The sequence below is a fragment of the Sander lucioperca genome, chromosome 3 (assembly GCF_008315115.2).
Source record: "Sander lucioperca isolate FBNREF2018 chromosome 3, SLUC_FBN_1.2, whole genome shotgun sequence".
Lineage (NCBI taxonomy): Eukaryota > Metazoa > Chordata > Actinopteri > Perciformes > Percidae > Sander > Sander lucioperca.
The window spans coordinates 10,546,390-10,568,202 of NC_050175.1; the positions used below are offsets into that span (position 1 = coordinate 10,546,390).

Consider the following 21,813-nt stretch of genomic DNA (forward strand, 5'->3'; position numbering starts at 1 on the left):
TGGCTGACCTCAGACTGTGTGGGCCCTTTAGCAGAAGATGAAGGAGCTTTTTCATTGACACAGGAACAGGAGGTATCGCCTTCCCTTAGCAGCAGCACTCATTCATGCCAGACACAATGCGTTATTATTGGTTTTGAATTGAAATGTTAATTTCGGGAACTGGGCAACTGGGCCTGAGAGCTTGCTCTGCTCATTTCTCATTTTTCACTTGGCTGAGGTGGTCTGTTTTGGTGTGGAGAGTTAACCCCCAGCTCTCCTTGTATTACAGCATATGGAATAGGCCACAAACGCTACATGCTTGAGCTTTCAACATTTGGACTCATACTGGATGTTGAGCAATCCAGAGATGGGGACTGGACATAAGTGAGACTCGGACTTGAGTCGCATTTATGTCCAGTCCCCATCCTCAAAAGACTTCATACTCGACTCGGACTCGAGATGCGGGACTTGTGAACAATTTTTATTTTCAGGATAGGTCTGATGAATGTTATTCCCCTCCCTAAGTAACCTATAACCTCCCTATGTAACATGTAATACGTAACGTATCTGCTGCGCGCGGCCACATGTGAAAGAGGACAACAAACATGTTGACCGCACCGGCAGCTGCTGTGCCATTCATCATAAGCTTTGGCTTTAAAAACTTTATACAACAAGGCCCAAACAAAAGAAGTGCTGAATGCAAAATATGTGGACTCTAGATCAAAGACTTGAAACTTGACTTGGACTCTAGCTCAGAGACTGAGCATCTCTGGCTCCATCATACAAAAGCTAAAAGGTTAGTGGTAAGAGGTGGAGACACCGGTCCATACCCAGGGAGCAGTCACTATTGATCCTGAGGCCATGGAGGAAAAACCAGTTCTTTCAGGGCTGGTGGTGTGAGGTAGGCAGGTCAGCACTCTGCTGTGCAGCCTCACAGAAATGAGTGCATCAGCAGGCCGGCAGATCTATATGACGGGAATTAAACAACATAATCAAATTGTTTGCGCAACCATTTAGCATCTCATTCCCTCACTGCCCTGGGCCAGACTGACCACTGGAGACTGGCCATCCACAGCAGTAACAAAGTAGGGCAATAACTAACAGCGATTAAAGGAATATTGATGGCCTGTGACACACAGCATCCTGAAAAATGCTATTTGCTCAAATAGCTGCAATAATTAAGTATATGAGGGTCAGTCACTTTTATCTGCTGCTTTTATTTGGATCGATTATTTAGTAAACTGGCCAAGCCTCAGAGAGCATTATTGCTGAGTGGGGTGTTGATTTCATAGCGCAAGTGCTTCAGCCAAGTCACACAGTAGCAGCTCACAGCGGAAACACAGTGGAAGAGTTTCCAATATTACTTATATGGAGAAGGAGGGAAAGAAACAAAATTGCGCAACTATCTCTGTAAAACATTTTTTTGATATGAGCTGGAATTTTACACTGACACTTGCTGTACATGTTGACCTGGCTCTGTGCTATCTGAGCCCTTAAAATCACTTCATTCTGTGCTTTCATTTCACATTATGTTCTTGATGGCTGAAAAACTTTCTTACTTTTCCCAGATATGAAAACAAGCCTATAGGCCTGGTGTAAAATATTCTCACCACTGATTGATAAAACTTTTGGCTGTGTGAAAACCTCCGTGCATTTAATGTGATGCCATGGTTAAAAATAAACTAGGCTGTTTAGAGGCTTCTTTCCCAGTTGATTGATTAAACATTAACCTGCTGGATCTGGGATATCTTTTATTAATCACAGGTGGCACAAACTTAACTGAGCATGAGGAAGGCATGTTCAAAAAGGCACTGACAGCACACTATACAACACACACACACACACACACACACACACACACACACTAACACATGCATGAAATCATATAATTATAACATATGCCATTTAGTGGATGCTTTAATCCGATGAGTGATGCAGTTTTAGTGCTGGCGGACCCAGTGGGATTTAAACATCTAACTCTGGTGGTGCAATTGAGTTATACACCCAGACACACACATGCACACACATCTCCATATCAAGCAGCACATTGTGGGAATTGCCATGACCTAATGCATTTCTTATCTAACATTTGATTACACATTTCACAGAGGAAACCATTTTCCTCTCGCCCACAACAAGATGTCCAATGAGAAAACCAACCTTGACTAAAGAAGTGAGGAGTATTTAAATGAGTGGGTGGCAGGACTGTGATTTTAACCTGTTAGATACAGTACAGCAGCCCAAATTCCCATAAAAGACAGCAGAGTAAAATCTCTATCAGACCTTCCTCATTTTCCCACAGTAAATGACCGTGAGTAGAGGAACCTATCACACTATAATAACGTCACTGAATATTCAGCCACTGTAGCAGGCCATTTCTTTGATCTAGCACTGATGTGGGTGGCCGGTATCCACAACTACAACAGTTTTCAATTTAAGTCTGACAGAGCACTGAACCTGCCTCCGAAATAGCTACGTTTTTCTTGCTGTAACCACGGGTGACTTTTTTGTGCTCGAGGAGGCTTTTATGAGAAAATTGACAAAGTAAATATCCTTTCAGCTTTTTCCCTGATGAATAATGTACGCACAAGCTGATGGACTGCTTAGAAAAAAAAAATTCCAACAGCTTCAGGGTTGTCCATGCACATCAGCTGTCATTGTGTGATGTGGGTGGCGGTCCTGGTGCGGGGGCTTACGGCAGCACACAGGTGCCCTTTTCACTCCTAGGCCGAAAATGACAAATTCAATAAACTCAAGACATCTCTCCGGAGCACCTATAGAATCAAATACACCTGACAAGCGGCTGAAGGGCTTCTTCCTAGTCGCTCTGACACCCCATCCTGACGCTCAATATCAATATCTCTGCGGCCGTGGAATATCTTTCCATCTCACTAGCATGCTTTGACACTGTGAGAAAGAATAAGAATATGTGTCAGAGGTTGTGGGACTCGAGGTAAGATTGCGATGAGGAAATTGAATCTGTGAGATGACATTAACAGAGAGTGTCCCCAACTTTGTGTGTGTTTCAGCCCCAGAGCAGACAGGCTTGGCTAGGGTTACCAACCGTAATTCTGATGGTGAAAGGGCCACAATCAGCTTACTTAATCTTGAAGCTGTTCTTTAAAACCAAAGAAAGACGATCTGTCTCCATTCTACTGTACAAAACAAGGAAACGTGATTCATCTTAAAATGGAAATGCACATTAAATTAAATTTGCCTTTCGGGGCAATGAGGACAACCCTTGACTGCAGGGTTTTTTGTGATTACAAAAAAGGTGCTTGTAGTCTGACAAAAGACCCAGTCTCATAAACCTATCTTGACCTGAAAGAACAAACCCTAGACATCAAATTTTAAAGAATTAGCATCACAATGGGCTAAATGTCCCCCTTGTAGTAAAAGCCCAGTAAAACGGGCTTGCAATTTCAGTGGTGATGATAAACTGGGAGACGTAGATAGCGGGAGCACTGTGCGTGAGACAAACCCTCACTGTATGTTCATTAGCATCCCTGAAGGTTCCCATCTGACGATGAGGGAAACAGAGCACTGTGGTCGTCCTGCAAGCATGAGTGCCTTATTAAAGAATAGGCCAGGGAGCCTCAAGTTTGGTGAGTCTGGTCCACCAGGAGCTCACATCAGGGCTCCCACCTGTTTGTCTGGGTACTCATTTGATACAATAGGTCATGAAATGCAATATGCGCCTGTGCCTCTCTTTCTCACCACTCAAAGCGAAGGAGCGGATGAACTGCAAGATAAATGACATTGACATTTGGATAGTCTCCAGATTGCTGTGCCATAAAAATAAACCATGCAAAGATAATCTCAAAAGACCAAAGCACAACTTCAATGGAGAGCAAACAGGAGCAGAATGAAGAAAAAAAAATCTGTCTGGTTTTGAGCAGGATGGATATTCCCTAGAAGACTTTGATTGCTCGTCTGTGATAACTGTGAGAGTGTACAGGCCTGAAAAAATCCTGCTCCATGTTTGTACTTACAATCTGGAGGTCTTGTCTTCCAACCAGCTGTGTACACGCTGCAGACAGGCTGCATTTTCCACAGGAAGCACGACGAGAGCCGCAGGAAGACTAAACCAGCATGAAATGGCTGGAGGAAAATGACAAAGCAAATTAGAGGCTTATACAAAATAAATAATCACTTTTTTTATACAATAAAATACAAACACAGGCCATTTTAGGGGAATTAAAGGCAGCACAAAACCGCCAAACAATTATCAGTGAGAACCGTACGACATATACATACTTTAGGGCTTCAACTTACCCACAGTATGATTTAGACTGATATTTTTCAACATAAACACACTAGAGAAGTGTGTTTTTGCAGGAAATAGGCCTCTGAGCAGCTCTATCACCTGCGTGTGATTGACAGAGTGGGCAGGTGTGGCGGTGCATCCGGGGAAAGTGAACCACAGCCGGCTACATGAGGCTCACCATTTGTTCTCTGCGGGTCTTTGATCTCCCAGCGGTGGGCCAGAACCTCAGTGGGGAGTCCAGGCCGGGCCCCAGGCTACGGTTTGTATCGACTCAGGAGGGCTGACAGCAGAAGGCAGAAGATGTGGAAGGGGGCCCCATCTTCCCAAGATCGCCTCCGTGCAGCTTCATCTCAACCTGACCTGCACACCGAACCGAAAGACTGTGGAGGGTAGAAACAAGAGATGTTAAACAGATTTTACTCCTGAATTAAATCCCCCTGATGCTGCTTGTTGATGAGTCAAAAAGCAGTTTGATAATTGTTTCATTAATTTTTTTTTTTTACTTTTTTTCTTTTTGCCTTTTCTCCTGACATACTAGAGGGAACACCCACACACACACACACACACACACACACACACACACACACACACACACACACACACACACACACACACACACACACACAAACACACATCTAAACAGTTGTAGGGCTCATATTTGTTTCTCAAGCCATTTAGTTTAGTTTAGTTAGAGTAACAAATTATTCTATTCCCAGTTTTTTCTTACATGGATGGCATGTGCTATAAAAGAAATATTTTTTCAAATTTAAAATACCCATGAAGCCATTTAGTTTCATTATAAAATATCCAACTCATAAAAACCATTTAGACAACACAATAATAAGTACAAAATAATTTCCTTAACACAAGTTAAGTTACACTGGAAACAAATGATCTTATTTTTGCAGTGTGGCAGCTGAGCATACAGCCCTTACTTAGGAAGGCCAAGCCTTTAATGAACCTTCAAGTGTACAGTAAGTGGACAGGAGTGGCTTACAGCTAAAGAGAGTAATGTTTCTTTGCTGATGGTTCCCATCCTCTCCAGACACCGCAGCGAAAGGCCATCAAGCCATTTAGCTCAGACAGGGGAAAAAATAACCAACACTAAAATCAAAACACATTAGATAAAATGTCAAGAATAAATCAAAATAGCCTAGGCAGGAGTGTGTTTGTTTGAAGCTGACATGCAGTGTGTGTTCATCTCTCCTATGAGTGTGTTTATAATATAAAGTGTACATAATCTCTGCACCCCAAAAGCACATTGTCAGCGTAGCTGCAGAGCAGTGGATGAGACTCACAGCACTACAATAAATTGTGACAGTGAACAGGGCAGACTGGGACAGCCCCTCTTAGTCTGTAGCGATTGTGTTTCAGTGTGTTCGCCCGACTCTTCCTGTGGTGCTCTGTGTTGTGGAGCAAAAAGCCACTGCTGGGAGCCACAGTGGAAGAGATCAATTGTACACATTCCTGCCACCTGAGATTCAAGTGTTTCTGTAATACTGCACAGCTCAATCGATACTTAAGCGAGGAGCCGAGAGGGAAGAGCCCAGTCCATGCTTATTGGTGGTACTACTCACACACAGATAAAGCATGCATTTACTCCTGTATATTTCTGCTTCACCTGTTAATAGAACAGAAAAAAATATTTAAACAACAATAAACAAATGCCTATATCTTCGAGGCTGAAGTATTCCTGTAACACTACTGCAGTTATTAGCACTTTTGTGAATCTTTTATGTTGGAATTTTATTTTTTGTTTTCTCATTTCACATTTTACTTTTACTTGTATTTATAATAAAATAAACCATTAGAAATAACGCCTTGGAAATAATAATAAAACAACAATAACAACAGCAATAATAGTATTATTATTATTATTATTATTAATAATAACTGTATAATAATAAAAGAAAAGGCAAAGGAAACGCAGAAGTAGAATAAGTCAAAGTTATAAATGTATGAACGTATTTGTCATAATTAGCAGAGCAGTAAGAATGTAGAGCAGTTTTATTTTTCTTTCTGTCCTTTGAAGGAATCTCTCAGGAAGCCGATGTGCTGCACAAACAGAGCTCAGGGGAACAGATGTGACTGTTAAAAAGAAAACAGGCACTGTGGGCAAGGATCATTTAGCTTCGACGTCTTGAAATATAAAACGTAAATATTGGGGATTTCGGCTTTGTGAAGAGGAGGGGAGAGCGCCGGGGATGCTGGGCAGAAATGAACAGATCCTGTATTGCAGGATGTGCAACGATGTGTTAAATTAAATGCAGCTGTTGAAATACAAAAGGGGGACATTTTCGGTTTGAATAAAAAAAGGCAAGGCAAATGCCTTCAAAGCCGTCAAAGGCTTTATCCGGATAACCGTGTGATCGTTTTGACAACTTCTTTTGAGGCTTTGTGGCAAATAATTAGATCGTCACATTCTTATTAATGAACGTAGCCTATGTTTAAAAAAAAGAGAAAAAAAATACTCGGAAGACATACACTATAAAATGCCGACTGCATCCCTAACACCTTAATAATGCTGGTTTGTGTCTTAACTTTCGGGTCCAGACAAAACAAAATGTGTCCCCGCTGAGAACGTGCATACATTAATGGTAGGAGGGAACCTTTTCCTTTCTGCGTAAAAAGCCTCGAATCTACTTGATTCCGAGGATTAGCGATTAATTGGCGATTTCAAGCACCGGCAGCGGAAATTATGAGGTTAAAACTGTGATCATTTTAAATTAAAGAGCAGGGAAGCTCACAGCATTAATGACTGTATCCAAGCCCCCGTGTCTGCTCCTACTGCTTGTCAGTGAAAGGCCCTGGGCCACACATTATTCAAAGACAACAAGTAATTGTATTATTATTTCTGCTCTTCTTTCACACGAATCGGTGTTTGATGTGTGCAAATAATTATTAGTATCTTTCCAATGATATGACAAATAAGGAGTGAATAAGAGGACACACACAATGTTTCTTTTGGAAAACTGATGTATTTGATTATTAGAGTAAAGAATTACAGTATCTTAGTTGTTAGTAAGTATTAAAGTGTAGAGAAACTGGACCCATAAAGATCTTCCAACTTTCCAAGAAAGTGCATGTAACAGTCCGAAGGTTGTCAAACCCAATATATATTTATATTTATAAAAACACTATCATTTTGTCCCCTGGCCGTGATGGACTTCTCTCGTGTGAGCTCTATGTACATTTTCTTACGAGGGAGTTTGTATTTCCACGTCTGAACGTATTTACAGAAGCTTCAACACGTAACTTTGCACTTGATGTCGGTGAGGATGCTGGGACATAGCAGCAACGTGGAAATCCAGCTGAGAAACTGAAGGAGAATCCTGCTCATTTGATTGGCTGTCTCAGTTCCAAAAGCCAGGAAATAGGCCAGACCGAATGTTCCCTTCTGTCTTGCTTTCAACAACACCAAAATACGAGCAACGAAAAAAAGAGATTGAGAAAAAAATGGAAGTAAACAAAAAGTAGAAAGTACAATACACAGAAACGGTAACAACAAAACAAGTTAACACTAAAGAAACCCTTGACATGTAGCAAACTTCAATGTTTTGTCTTCCTTAAATAAAATAAAGGTAAATAGCAATTTGAAAGAAAGGAACTACCACATCATTTAGTCCCTTGCCTGAATTTCATTGTTTTGCTTTGATGAGGGGAAGAGGGCATGAACACACAGATGTTAGACCAACTACAGAAGATCAGTGTATATTATTTACAGCAAGTCTGTTTGCTTATAACAGGGCTAATGCATCACATGAACATCGACAGTTCGGTTATAGCTACTACAGACAGAAAATAACTTAATGCCAAGGTAAGGTTATCTACCCAGATATTCTAAGTTTCAAAAGCACATTTTTTTAAGCACCCATACATACCCATTCTGGCTTCAAAACAAACAAAAACCTAACTGTTAATGCTTTCACTTGGTTTCAAGCAAGGTTATAATCGCTAATAAATAAGCTCCATAAAACTATAACATGTACATTGTACAAAAAAAGCAACTTGTCTTCACACTCATGTTCGTAAAGATTTAATGGCGAGCAAAGCAGTTCAGTTGATTTTGTCCCTGTCTTGTTCTCTTTCTTTCTCTTCTTCTGTGTAACTACATATGTGTACAGTGTGCCTTCAGGCATCTTCATCTGTCTGTGTGCAACTGAGGACATACACTCTAACTGGTGACAATTTCTTTATTGTCCTCGATGAAGCGTGTGAAGCGGAAGTGGGCCCCGTTCTCTGTGTTGGCCATTTTCTCCAAACCAGCAAGAGCAGCGTTGGGTTCCATACTGTGTAACTTGTCTAGGCTGCCGGTCAGGCCACCAATGGGAGAGCTACCCCCATTTCCCAAACCACCTGACATGGGTGGGATGCCTCCATTCTGGATGACAGAGATTTCATTTGTCTTCATTGCCAGGCCGTTGGAGAAGGCTGCAGCGTACTGGTTCCAGAAACTGGCCGGGTCCCCGTTGCTTGCCCTTGATGCCATGTCCTTCTGGAAGATCTCAGGAAACTTGACTGGGTTGGTACCCAGGAAGGCCATTGGCCCATCCACGGAAAGCCTGCGGCCACGTCTGGCAGGAGCGCTGTTCCACATGTGTGTGCCCATGTGGACCTACACAGAGAGGGAGGGAGGAGAAAAAAAAGGGGAACAAAAGGGAGGGAGGAGAGAGACAAAGCAATGAGAGGGATGACAATTAGTGATGTTTATAAACTAGGCCACAAGAGCTGCACATGAGATGATGCAATGGAAAAAATAATAATAATGCCTCGACTCCAAATTAAAATAGCTTCACACCCTGTGTGCAGCAGACCAGTTAGTTGCTTATGCTGTGATAGGTACCAGCATGGAGTAAACATCTTATTTTGGAAAGACTGATACATGCTGTTTAATCTAAACCTTAATTTGCTCATCTCACAAGGGAACCACAGGGCTTGGGGTAAAATTGCACTGTCCAGTTTCATTGCTATCGCCAGTATTGCATGTGACATTTCACCTCTGGCAATACCCTTTCCATGACAAAGACAATACATTTTTTTCCCTTTTTTTCTGCTTCATAATAAAAAAGATATATTCAACTAATTGTGTTTTAAGGTATTTTATGTACAACCTGCTACAAAAAAGTTCAGACTTTTCTGTGTACTTTACTGGAGAAACTTTAACACAAAAATGCAGCTATCTTTTAAAAAGACCAGTTTCAACCAAAAGCCAGAGCTTTCAAAATTAAAAATTAACATTCATCCCAAATTCCTTCTCTAGGATTACGGATTGACGCACTAAATAATAATTATCCTAAGTTTCACATAATTAAGTTCACATAATTCTCCCCAGTTTCTGTAGATCATTGAGCAGGATCCCTTTCTCAATGATTTATGCCTGTGACAGTTTTCACAGAGTGTGTTATGGAAAACTACAGACTGACCTAACGCACAATGATTACCTCTGATAATTAATTCTGTGCACTGAATCATTCTTAGCTGATTACATTCTAGAATTCCTACCTAATAATCATATTAGTTGTGTGATTCAGCCTTTCCACTAAGGTAAGTTTTTCTCAGAGAGCTGCTCTTTTCATTAATTATACAACATTACCACCTCTTGATGCCGAGTGCACTGACACGCCGTATGAAACTAAATAGGAGCTCTGAGACTCATTTTTCACAAACATTCTCATGCACAAACTTTAAGGGGACCAACCGTTTTCTGGATGTTTCAACATTTACCTTGAGATTTCCTTTGGTGGTGAAAGCCCGACCACAGATACTGCAGGCAAAGGGTTTCTCCCCTGTGTGGGTTCGCTCGTGGATCTGTAGAGCACTGGAGGAGGAGAAACACTTCCCACAGGCGTTGCAGAAGTGTTGCTTGGGTGTCCTGCGTGGCGGAGCAGCGGAAAGCACAGGGGAAGTGGAGGCAGATGATGTGGCCAAGCAAGAGGGCATGTCCTTGTTCTCTGGGTGGAATCCATGCAGAAAGCCGTTGACCTCTGGTTTGTTAAGAGAGCCCACAGAGAGCAGGGAAGGGGTTGGGCTGGAGGACAGGCTGGTGTTTGACGGCTCAAAGAGCTGTGAGGGCAGGTCTCTCATTTGATGGGTTAGCATGTGCTGCTTGAGGTTGCCCTTGGTGGAGAAACCCCTGTTACAGGCCGTGCAAATAAATGGTCGTTCTTTGGTATGGCTTCGATAGTGAATGTCCAAGGCACTTTGACAAGCAAAGGTCTTCCCACAGATGTCACAGGATGTGTTCTTGATGATACTACGTTCCCGGAAGGGGAACAACATGCCCAAGGGGTCTTTTGAGGAACTGACAGATGTCAGGTCCAGGGCTCCAATGTTGGATGGGTGAGAGTGCAAGAGGCTTGCAGTGGTGTGCTCCAAGGATAAGGCCCTCTGGTGCCTTTCTTCGAGGCTGGGGGATTTGCGTGGTTGTGGCTGCATGCTAGTGGGGGATGGCGCCTGCATGGAGGAGGTAGATTCTGACACAGCTGGACTCCCGGTGCTTTGGCTTTCAACATCCCCTCCCAGAGACGAGGAGTCATTGGTGAAGCAATCCCCCTCAACTAAGCCATTTGCCATAGCCTTCATTTGGCTGACTTGTAGCTCCTCTGTTTCATTATTATAGACATTATCTCGGCCATTTCTCTCTTGCCCCTCCTGGCTAGCCATTTCAAGGGGGGCTGGGGAGTTACATACACTGTCATGGGAGGCATCAGCTGACCTAGGTGTGTCTGGCACACTGCTATCAGGGCCCTCCTCCATTCCTTCCATGTTGTCATCAGAGAAGTTGTCCAGATCATCAAAGTTTCTCTCCTCAAATGAGCCAGTGTCAGAGACCATGGACTCTGGGTAACTCTCTGGCAGAGGGGTGTTGGGGATGTGCCCACCCATGTGCATGCGAATATGTTGCTGTAGAACCACAGCATTTGTGAACTTCTTCTGACAAATGGGGCAGGAATGTTGGACTCTAAGAGGAGGCATGGCCCTATGGACGCTGTAGTGGGTCTTAAGATTTCCCTTTGTGGTAAACGCCCTGCCACAAATTTTACACTTAAAGGGCCTTTCCCCAGTGTGAGTGCGATAGTGCATTTTCAGAGCACTTTGGCAGCTCAGCACCCGGTGGCAGATGACACATTCGTTTGGGTCTGTCACCTTCCTGTCAATGTTCTCCACAAGCTGCTGTAGTTTAGAGGTTTCTGACCCCTGGAGAGGATCCAGGATGCCTCCAAAGGGGAACTTAGCCTTAAACTGATCAGACATAAGAGGCATAAGTGGGTTGGTCATCATGGGCGGGCTGTTAGATGTTGTGTAGTCAGCAGTGCTCTCTGACGCAGAGCTCATATTTGTCATGAAGACTGAGGAGTGGCTGCCTTCTTCAGTTCTCCCATTTGAGGTAGGCAGAGTTGCACCTTCACCCTCTTCAGACACTCCATCATTACTTTTAGCTGAAGGCTCAGCAGTGCCTAAAACACTTTTTGCAGCAGAAGGGCTAGTTATGGCTATTGAATGATCTTCCTTTTTGATGAAATGTGGCAGGCTCGGCATGGTTGGTGGCAGCAGCATGCCGACTGAGGAAGTCAGTGTGGGCAAAACTGGTTTGCTGTCCAGCCAGCTGGTGACAGGTTTCTCAGGGGGCATAGACATGCCATATGGAATGCCAGTGGTTGTTGGTATGTTGTCTAAATGCTCAGGAACAGGGTAGGGGTTCATCTGGATGTGTGGATATTTTTCTTTATGACGCTGGAAATGCACCTTCAGGTTACCGCGGGTGGAGAAGCGGTTGCCACAGATATTACACTTGTATGGTCTCTCGCCAGTGTGAGAGCGCAGGTGAATTTGCAAGGCACTGTCACTCCCAAACACCTTGCCACAAAACCTGCACTTATGCTTGAAGAAAGCCTCGTCAGAGCTGCTCTTGTGTTCAAATGAAGTAACATTTGGCGGCTTGCCTTTCCTCTGCTGGGCCAAAGCTGCTAAAGAGTTGAGGTCCTCTACGGTGGTGCCAACATTGGGCAGAGAGCTGGAGAACATAGGGTTTCCAGGTGGGGGCTGAGGTAGAAGGGGATTCACTGCAGAGCTTAACAAGCTACCCATTCCAAATGCTGGCGTGGATGACTTTGTAAGTGATGAATTGCTGAGCTGAGAGTGGAGGCTACTTGTATGACTCGGCCTCTTGTCAGAGGACTGGGTATTGACTGTTGATGGCCCCAGTGTGCTAACGCTATGAGATGTCTCACTGCTGCTTGGATTGGACTGAGGTAGCTGTGCCGCTGCAGCCAGCTGCTTTAGGCTGTTAATACTGGCTGACTGACTAGCCAGGTTCTGCGCTAGGCCTGCGGCTGCAGCCAGCTGTTGTGAGAGATGTGAGCTGAGTGTGGTCAGTGGGGTGGCAGCAGGCCCCATTGTGCCTGGAGCAGAAGTTTGGGGCACCTGTAGTTCTGGGGACTGGGAGGCCAGGAGCAGTATCTGGTGGCGAATCTGCTCGATAAGCTGCAGCTGGTGGATCTGCTGCTGTTGTAGGGCTAGGAGTTGCTCCATAAGGGCTGGCACTGCCACCCTAGGGCCCCCTGAGTTACGGGCCTCTTGGGAGAACTGGGCCACAGCCACTTTGGTGCTCTGCAGATTTTCAATTATGACATTGCTATTGATCATGGAGAAGTTTCCAAGGTCAGTCAGGTTTCTGAGCTGAGGTAGAGGGGCAGAGATAGCCGAAATACCTGCTGCAGGGCCAGAGCTGCCCCTGCCACCATGGCTGCTGACTGTGTTGATGGGGCTCCCGCTCTCTGCATGACTGCCTTCCTCTTCATGACCACTGCTCATTCCGGAAACATCCACGTCCATGGATTCGTCTTTTTCAAGAGTGTTAGTCTCCAAAAGGTCACTGCACTCTGTTTGATCAGTGTTATTAGCTGTGTCATTCACCTGGTCATCGGAATTATGGGGAGGAGACCCAGGCGAGAAAGTTTCGGTGGGGGAGGCAGGGTTTTCATTCACTATCAGAACTAACTGATTCTTAGTGCAATTCTTCTGGTGTTCCTCAAGATCTGAAGGTTCAAAGAACTCAGCACAACATCTGCTACAGACGTTGGCGTCTGACTCCTTGCAGGGGGGTTCCTCTGAGCAAAGTTCTGTGTCCCCTGAAAAAGAGGAAACAGAGGATTAGTGATTAGAAATGTTTTGCAGCTGAAGAAGCAGCTTTATCTCCTCAAATTCCATTGTTGTTAATCTTCAGTTAATCAGTTTTACACTTATCCCCTTGATGTGTTCACAAAAACAACGATCGAAAGGCAACAATAAGCCAACAGGAATGAGAAAAGGCCTTATTCAATGCAGTGGCCTCTAAAACACGATAAGAGGGGATACAAAATCAATGGGAACTACTCAAATATTGCTTAAAAGTGATCTTTGAAGATGTACATCTGGGTTTCATCAGCCCAACCAAAGGTAATCATTTTCTCCAGATAATCCATCAAAATATAGAATAGAGTGAAGTGAGGACATTGGGTCTTAATTAAATTTCATAGAAAGGCATTGATTTCCTATATTCCATGGCCTTCAAAGTCTATTTGTCCACTCGGCGCAAATCAAGCATTTGAAGGACTTATTAGACTTTCAATTTGCTGTCAACTTTGCTCATTTTCAGCCAACTATAGGCATCTTGGACAGGTTATATATGTCACTAAACTAATTCGTATCCACTCAGGCTGCAGTCACAGTGAGACATGAACAGAGCCTGGGGCATCTAGGCTGTTGCGTGCGTGCACACACTAACCACAACAAGTACAACAAAAAAGTGAATATGAAATTGTATGACATGACAAAAATGTCTGCAAGGTAATGAAAAGAATAACATATACATGTCAGCAGACTTTTGCTCCATATTAGTAAATACACTGTGAACCTAAAACATTAGCAACCATAGAAAAAACACTCATCAGTGAAGTATTCTGGGAAAGCAGCAACGGAAAAACCTATTTGTTTAAATAAATGACTTGGTCAAAACTTAAGTGGAGGGCGGTACATCAGAATGCATGCATAACAAACTTGCCAAAACTGAGAAACTGGACACACCAGTTCACAGATCTTGCAATACACACACAGCAACGTCTGTTGTCATTGACGTTAAAATTCAAAAGTAAAGACGGCCTTTCAAATGCGCACGAAAACGGGTTTTTGAATTTTCCATTTTGATAAACAGGAGTCAGGGAGTGAAAAAGGCAAGACGACACCCTGTCCCCAGAGCCACTGCTGTGCTCCAGACTTTTCTGATTCTTTTCCCTCTTTGTCACACTAAAATCTTGCTGTTTAACATACAAGTTGATTTACAAATTGCATTTTTCTATGAATCCCTTTCATTGTGGCTCTGGCCCCTCAACACTTTCATCAGGGCAAAGAATTCATTTGCAAATGAAACCCAGAGAAGTGCAGCCCTGCCCCACAGAGAGACAGGATGCCTTCCCATTGTTCGCGCAGCATGGGAGCGGCGGGGATCGTCGGCACAGCCTGGCCCTGCTCATCTCAGTCGACTCAAAGCAGATCCTGTTTAATTCAGGGATTATCTCCCTCAATGTTTCTCTGCTCAGTGACATCAGATAACGCAAAGTTGCCATGACAGTAAACCCTGGCCCTCACACCACCAAACCATGCAAACAGGGAAGACTCAACTTTAATGATAACTTTTCATGTTAAATCCCCCCTTCCACCCACCCGTCTACCTACAGCACAAGCGCTAATTTAGAAAAAATGTGTTTGATTCATAGTGTGAGAAATGTAAGGATTAAATAAACACCTTTTCTCTTTCCTCAAAGCTGGCTGTACACAAATTAGTGTGAAGAAAATCCAATTGCATGACACAAAGTGGGATAAAAATAAAGCCATAAAAAGAAAAAGAAAAACTTTTGTCTAACAAAAGATGCTAAATTAATTAATAAATTAAATATGTGTGTGCACACTAAAGTCAACGCAGATCATAAGGAAAAAATACAGGATGCATTTACTATCTGAAAAACAATAGTGTGCACGGAAATTAAATAAATTCACCATATGACTCATACACATACTTTAGAAAGGGCCTAAGTGTGTTTCTTTGATTAAAATAAGTTCCAAAGAAACATGCCAACATTTTGTGTAGTGTGCATTTTCAAAAATCCTACAAATCAAACAACAAAAAAACTACAAAAGCAAAAAATACAATAAACAAACTATATATAATTATGTAAATAGTATATCAAATTAAGGAAAACATTAAAGAGATAACAGATGATACTTCTGCCAAAAATAATTTGTGCATTCTATTTTACTAATAAAGGAACTGGAGCAAAACTCTTTCATCAAAATTGTGCAGTGCAGCAGTGGACAGCCTCCTCTTCACCAAATCTTAAATTTGGAATTTGGGAGAAGAGAATAATAATAATGCCCCCACAGCTGCAAAACATAAGAATCATATTTCATCAAATTAATTGCGTGCACGCCTACAGATATGCTCTTTCAACTGTGCAATACTATGTTTTACTTTACGCTAAAAAACTAAATGAATGCACGAGTACAAATCCACTGTCCGCATAGGACTAGTATAGCAAACAACACAGATGCTAGCATTAGGCTTAATTCTCAAAATAGCAAGGATTAACTTCCAATTAAAGTTAAGATAAAGTCAAGCTGGTGTAAAGATGGAGTCTGTAAAACTTCCATAGAATCTCTATCAAAAGCACGATGTTAGCAGTGCACAGGGCTAAAGGGTGTCAGGAGAGACAAAGAGCAGAGGACAGAGCCTCAAAAAGACTGACCAAAGTCAGAAAAACGAGAGACAAGAAAACAAGGAGTAGTCAAAAAAGTTGACAGAGAGCTTCGAGAGATCCTACATTATTTTTTCGCGGGGGGGCTCTGTGAGCCTCTTGACACTTGTAACTTCAGGAGGGTTTCTGCTCTCATCGTCTCCAGCCCTCAGGACTCATCCCACTGAACACTAGATGGGGTTCCACTAAAGCCGCCGTGGTCCAGGACAAGACTCAAATCTAGGAAGCTCTGCCCCAGTGACATGCTTAAAGCCCAAGGGGAGGGAAAAAGGCAAATCAAGTCCTTCAGGCTACACCTAGACTCGCACTACAAAAACACTGGCGAAATGACAAGCAACTGCACTCTGTTTGCTGGGAACAACAGTGCAAAGTGGTATGCCCGGCCAATCTCCCCTCAAAGGGGGGCCACTCTGATAGGGTAAAAGGGGATGGCCACAACATTGATAAGGCCTTGCACTCTCTCTCACACACACACACGCGCACACACACACACACACACACACACACACACACACACACACACACACACACACACACACACACACACAGACTTAAATGAAAAGCCGAGGCCTCGCTGGGCCGCCTGCAGCTCCGACCAGCAGGGTCAATGGCGAGGCCGAGAGAGAAACACACTGGGCCCTGAACTCACAGAGGGACACTGGCAAAGGTTAAAACAGCTAAACATCCCACCCTCTGTGGCTCTCACGCCGACCTCCCAGTAACTATGGCCCTCAGCATCACTGATATTCAGCTCCAAATACAATGACTTTCTGTTTTCACTTCCGACTACCACAACTCTGCAGAAGACACAGCACATTAGCTATGAGCACTCAGCTAAATACTCCCAAAAACCTAAAGACAACATGTCCATACCTTTATAATTAGACACACAAGACACTTTTAACATGTGGCATAGTATTGGACATAATTAAGAAATGTTGTGTTCTGCAGCCTGCCAGAGTCTGTGACAAAAGTAACTCTTCACTAAGTTTATTAGATTTAAATGAAACTGCAGAAAAAACAGCCCTAGGGAATTAGGTTTTGCATTAATCATCAAGTTCCTAAAAATCACGTGAAAAGGGCTGCAAATACCTTCTATAGAAGACTTTGTCCTGAAAGAAGCAAGTGTTTATTTCAAATTACCTGCACATGATTTTCAGGCAGAACTAAAATGTGGCTATGAGAGTATTTACATTCAATTCATAGGCCTTATCCAACAGGACGAGCAAATGCCAAAAATAATTAATCATTGTATTTTATTTTTATTTTTGGCATGTCTTATTTTTTTGTACAAATTAAAATAATGAACATGTGTAAAATTCGATCAGACTGCATGACAGAGTAAAGATAGGCCTCCATTTAAATTAAGAACATTTCTTAAAAATACAGAAAAACAAATAACTATTATTTTCTTGTCAATGAGTCATTTGATAAAACGAAAAAAAAAGTCGGTCAACAAAAATACATGTATCAACGCAACGTCCTGTTACGAAATCCAGCGGTTATTAACCTTATTCTACAATGTTATCATGCCGTGGATTTGCTGAAGTTTTGCTCTAAGGGTTATATTCGGTTTTCAACTAAAATCTAACAATTTACAACTAACTACAGCTGGATATGGGTGGCCTCTGAACCTCTGAGCTCCAGTATACACAGTCCTGGATTTCCAGTTCTGAATGCCACTTTGTACAGACTGATTTCACATATGAGGCACCGTTATTACAGCACCGTTAAAAGAGAGTATTTCTCTTCGCAAACAAATATTTATCGTAGTTCTATTTTTCACAGCAGGCCAAAGATCATCTTTAGCTTTCTAAAGGCGTTAAAGTAAAAAATAACAAGCCTATTTATCAATGTTGATTTTAGTTGAGAAAACTATCAATTATTTTGTAATAACATCGAGTGTGTGTGTGTGTGTGTGTGTGTGTGTGTGTGTGTGTGTGTCTGTGTGCATGTGTGTCCCAGAGTGAGTAAGACTTCACTTCTCTATGCTGCTATTTGAACAAACAAAAAGTGTAAACGATGAGTAAACCCGATGGATATTTTCAGGATCAGGATGTGTGTTCGTCTGCGCTCTTTAGAGCAGTTTGTCCTTTTTTTCTTTTTAGCAATAAAGCACGTTCGTGTGCAAACAGGCAACGACTAAGTTGACACTGATTTTCATAAAAGTAGGAAAACATTGTACGATTTTACAGCGCGGGACTGCAACACGCGGATAGGGGAATTTCTATGTCCGCGACCCAGGAAAAGTGGGAGTCCGGGCCGGAGCGACAGGGTGGTCCATGTCGAGGCACCGAGACGGACCGCTAAACGCAGGGAAGCCCCGGAGAGCACCGAAAGTGAGCCGGATACTCATTACAGGAGACTTTCAACTTTAGATTAAAAACACGATTTAAAGCTGAAGTGGAGACTAAAAAGTTTAGAAACTTTTAACATACACACACGCGTAAACCTAAAGGAAATGTAGGTTATTTTCCTAATTACAGCCGATTTAACTTGTTTATATTTTATAGTTCAGTTTGTATAATACCTATAATGGAGTGTTTCGAAAAAATATAAAAGTTCCAAATTCCTCTTAGAACTGGAATAAAGTGAAGTAAAGCCTGAGTAATACGTTTACTGACAAAGTGGTAGGCTTCAGACTTCAAACACCAAAACGATGGAATTATCAAAGAAACAAAACAAAAACAATAATAAAAAGTCCAATTCAAAGTATTCACTTTAACCGTCAGATGTTGCTACAGACACGATAAAACAGCCCAGATAGTGAGATATTCATGGTGCTTGGATAAAAGGGGCGATAGGTTACGTGGACTCACCATTGTGCTCCGATAAAGGCAGATGAGGGTCGGATTGGAAGTGTTGCGGCTTCGCTTGTTTCCTCCGCGACATGCTGGCTGGCACATCAGCAGGCAAAGAATAAAAAAATGACTACAAAACCTTCTCAAAAATTACGTAAATAGAGCCAATCCACCGCGCATGTGCCCCGTTATGATTATCAATAATGCTCTGCGATTAATCATACGGGGGGGCTTCTTTGAAAGGCGATTGGCACCTCGCCAGCCCCCCTCCTATTCAAATGAAGTCTCTTTAATCAATTAGCTCCTGATTTGCTGGGGACTCTTGTCTCTCTCTCAGCTCCCACCCAATGAGTTGATCCGTATGGGGAAGAAAGGCTGGGTTTTCCAAACTCCCTTTAGATACGGTTTAACCCCTTCTGTTAGCCAAGTCAAAGCTTATCTTGACTACTACAGGGGAATGTCAGCGTCTCGAGTCAATGCCTGCGACAGTATCTTTCAATCTTTCACATTGATCAAGCAGCGATCACAGTTTCTCTTGTCTTTTCTCCTCTCCTGTAGATGTGGACTGACTGGACGCTCGCAACTCAAACGTCCGCGATCACCAACCAACTTTCTTCTCTCTAAAACTCGGTAGTCCGTCCTTCGCTCTTGCATTAAGGTCGTTGTAATTCAGCTCTTGTTGTGTTGTACACCGACACCTACTCTCTGAAGAGTTGCAATCGAGGCTCCCGGTGCGCTAAAACGCAGCGTCGCGCGAACATGTTCCGTGCGTAAATGGCACCGGTACGCGTTCCCAAAAGTCCACAGTGTGTTCCGACGTCCCAATCAGTTTCATTTGATTATTATTAGTCGAGAGGGGGGTTACTTACTAGCACGTTTTCATCACACACTGCATTCCGCGAATAAACAAACTTTGAGGGCCCGTGCAGCACTGGGACAAATGTGGAGCCCGGCCCATCGAGGATCTGATTGGTCACCGGGCTATTCAGTCACGCTACCATTCACCTCCACCTCCTCCCTCCCTCCTTCTCTCCCTCTCCCTCTCCCTGATTGCGCACAGCAGAGCCAAACGCTTTGTGCGCACCGGGATGATCAGTGGTAAAGAGAGCGGAGACAAGTCTGTTCATCTGAATAGGGATAAATAAAGCTTTTCATTTCTTCCCTAAACATTTCTTTTTTTAGCGAATGCCTGTATCACACTCATGTTGACTCATCTACATTTCACACCGTCCATTTAACTATTAGAAGAAGAAAAAAACAACAACTCATTTGTCTTTATATCGTCGCCATCCGGTGGGTTGTTTGTATTGTAAAACCAGTACGAGTGGCTGCAGGATGTCCTCATCAAAAGTTGGATGATTTGAAGGCCTTTTGTTGCCCTTTTAATTCCTACAGATGCGAGTTTTTGTTTTTAAAGCCAGTGATAATTAAGCAATATCATGCTGCTGGTAACTGTAAAGCCAAGAAAAATGTCTTAATCAACCATAAATAAGTTATGGACCAATCTCAAACCACATATAATTATTATTAGCATTATTATTATTGTTTTGATCGCCCTTAATAATGCAGTAACAGGAGTGTGTCTTCAGTGGGGCTGTTTTAAGAGGGCAAGAGGTCCCACAGGAGCGCTGCGTCGAGTAGATTTATTACGTGAAAAAGATAAACGAAGCTCTCAGTCGAGCTGATTTTGAGAAATGAAGATAATAATGTTACTATAGGTGATGCCTCGGATGCCATTATTTTTCACTGAATATTTAAAGAGCGGCTGCAGGCTAGATGGATCTAGTCCTCTCTTGTGTCAGCTATCTTTTAGTTTCGACTATAGCCTTACTATTTACTTATTCATGAAAAAAGGAAAGAGCAGGGGGAAAATCAACTACTACTGATGGCTCTGAGTGATCTGCTTTATCAATGCGTTATGCCCAATAATTAAAGAATACTGTATATAGTTAAATTTAACACATATTTTGTAGTATTGATTGATGTCTGAAATGTCTTAAAATGTGGCATTGTAAACCAAATCGAAATGTAAGCAAAATCACCCAGCAAATGATCATTATTAAATAGGGAAAACGTGTCTGTGTGTGTGTATGCCGTTAAAAAGCCCATGCAATTATATGCACCGAACTTGAAATTGCTGGGAGAGGAAAAAGGGGTCTGCAATATTGTAATGTCCCGGGCGGGAAAATCAATGGCCAGTTAATTGATGTGAGTGTTGGTGTGAGATTGTAAACAGGGTGATTTGCAGCCCAGCCGAGCGGGAGACATTTTAAATGGGATTCACTCAGGACGGTGAGGATACAGTGTTAACAATCATTGGCTGAATGACACAGGCGGACACAGTTTGGGGATCCAACAGACATAACTCAATGCCAGCGCCTGAAAAAGTTTTCAACTCTGACTTTATACATTTTTTTTTTTCAGCTTTTCAGGTGCAATTGGCTGGTTTAGGCTACTTGTTAAATATAAAATATTATTTATAATATCCAGCACAAAATTAACTGTACAGGCTAAATACAGCTTTGTGCTTTGATAGAACAAAGTGGTGTGTTCTCACACAGATCTTCATGATTTAAATAAAAGTATACATAAAAAAAATAAAAATCGTCATGTTTATATTAATATAAATTACATTTTTTTAATTAATATTTTAATAATAATAATAGTTATTAAAATAGCCACTCACATGCATACCAGTTGCTATTTGTCAATATGTACGTAAAAGAAAAAAAAAGTGTTTTCTGCAGGGGGAAATGGCAGAAGCCTTTGACGCATAAAAAAGCGCGCTTTTGTCTGTTATGCGCAATCAATACTGTGCGCAACATATCACAGAAGGTCCGGTCCGGGTGCCATCACTCACTATTATCACTGACATCCCATGATTGATCATATAGCTCAGAAACACTGCGCGTTTGACCGCATAATGTGATAGTTAAGGCGGGGAATCTCCCAAACCGGACATGTTAGTGATCCTCAG

General features: G+C 42.5%; 1 protein-coding gene across 2 annotated transcripts; it reads right to left on the reverse strand.

The window, feature by feature from the left end:
* Positions 1 to 7,204: 7,204 nt before the first annotated feature.
* On the reverse strand, positions 7,205 to 19,750 carry sall1a (spalt-like transcription factor 1a). Of its 2 annotated transcripts, none has more exons than XM_031281505.2 (3): positions 18,855 to 19,750; positions 9,971 to 13,377; positions 7,205 to 8,861 (listed from the first exon to the last, which is right to left on the reverse strand). In XM_031281505.2, exons 1-3 carry the CDS (start codon positions 18,925 to 18,927, stop codon positions 8,421 to 8,423), a joined length of 3,921 nt encoding a protein of 1,306 aa, XP_031137365.1. In that variant the 5' UTR covers positions 18,928 to 19,750; the 3' UTR covers positions 7,205 to 8,420. The 2 variants fall into 2 exon arrangements, with proteins under 2 accessions (XP_031137365.1, XP_035855169.1); XM_035999276.1 differs by lacking the exon at positions 18,855 to 19,750 and adding an exon at positions 16,102 to 16,291.
* Between the last annotated feature and the right edge of the window lie 2,063 nt (positions 19,751 to 21,813).

Excerpts from the sequence above, each read along its gene's own strand:
- sall1a (XM_031281505.2), bottom strand. The coding sequence starts at position 18,927 with ATGTCGCGGAGGAAACAAGCGAAGCCGCAACACTTCCAATCCGACCCT. Across the intron at positions 13,378-18,854 it reads GCCTTTATCGGAGCACAATG|GGGACACAGAACTTTGCTCA; the intron begins GTGAGTCCACGT and ends CCTCTTTTTCAG. Across the intron at positions 8,862-9,970 it reads CCACCAAAGGAAATCTCAAG|GTCCACATGGGCACACACAT; the intron begins GTAAATGTTGAA and ends CTCTCTGTGTAG.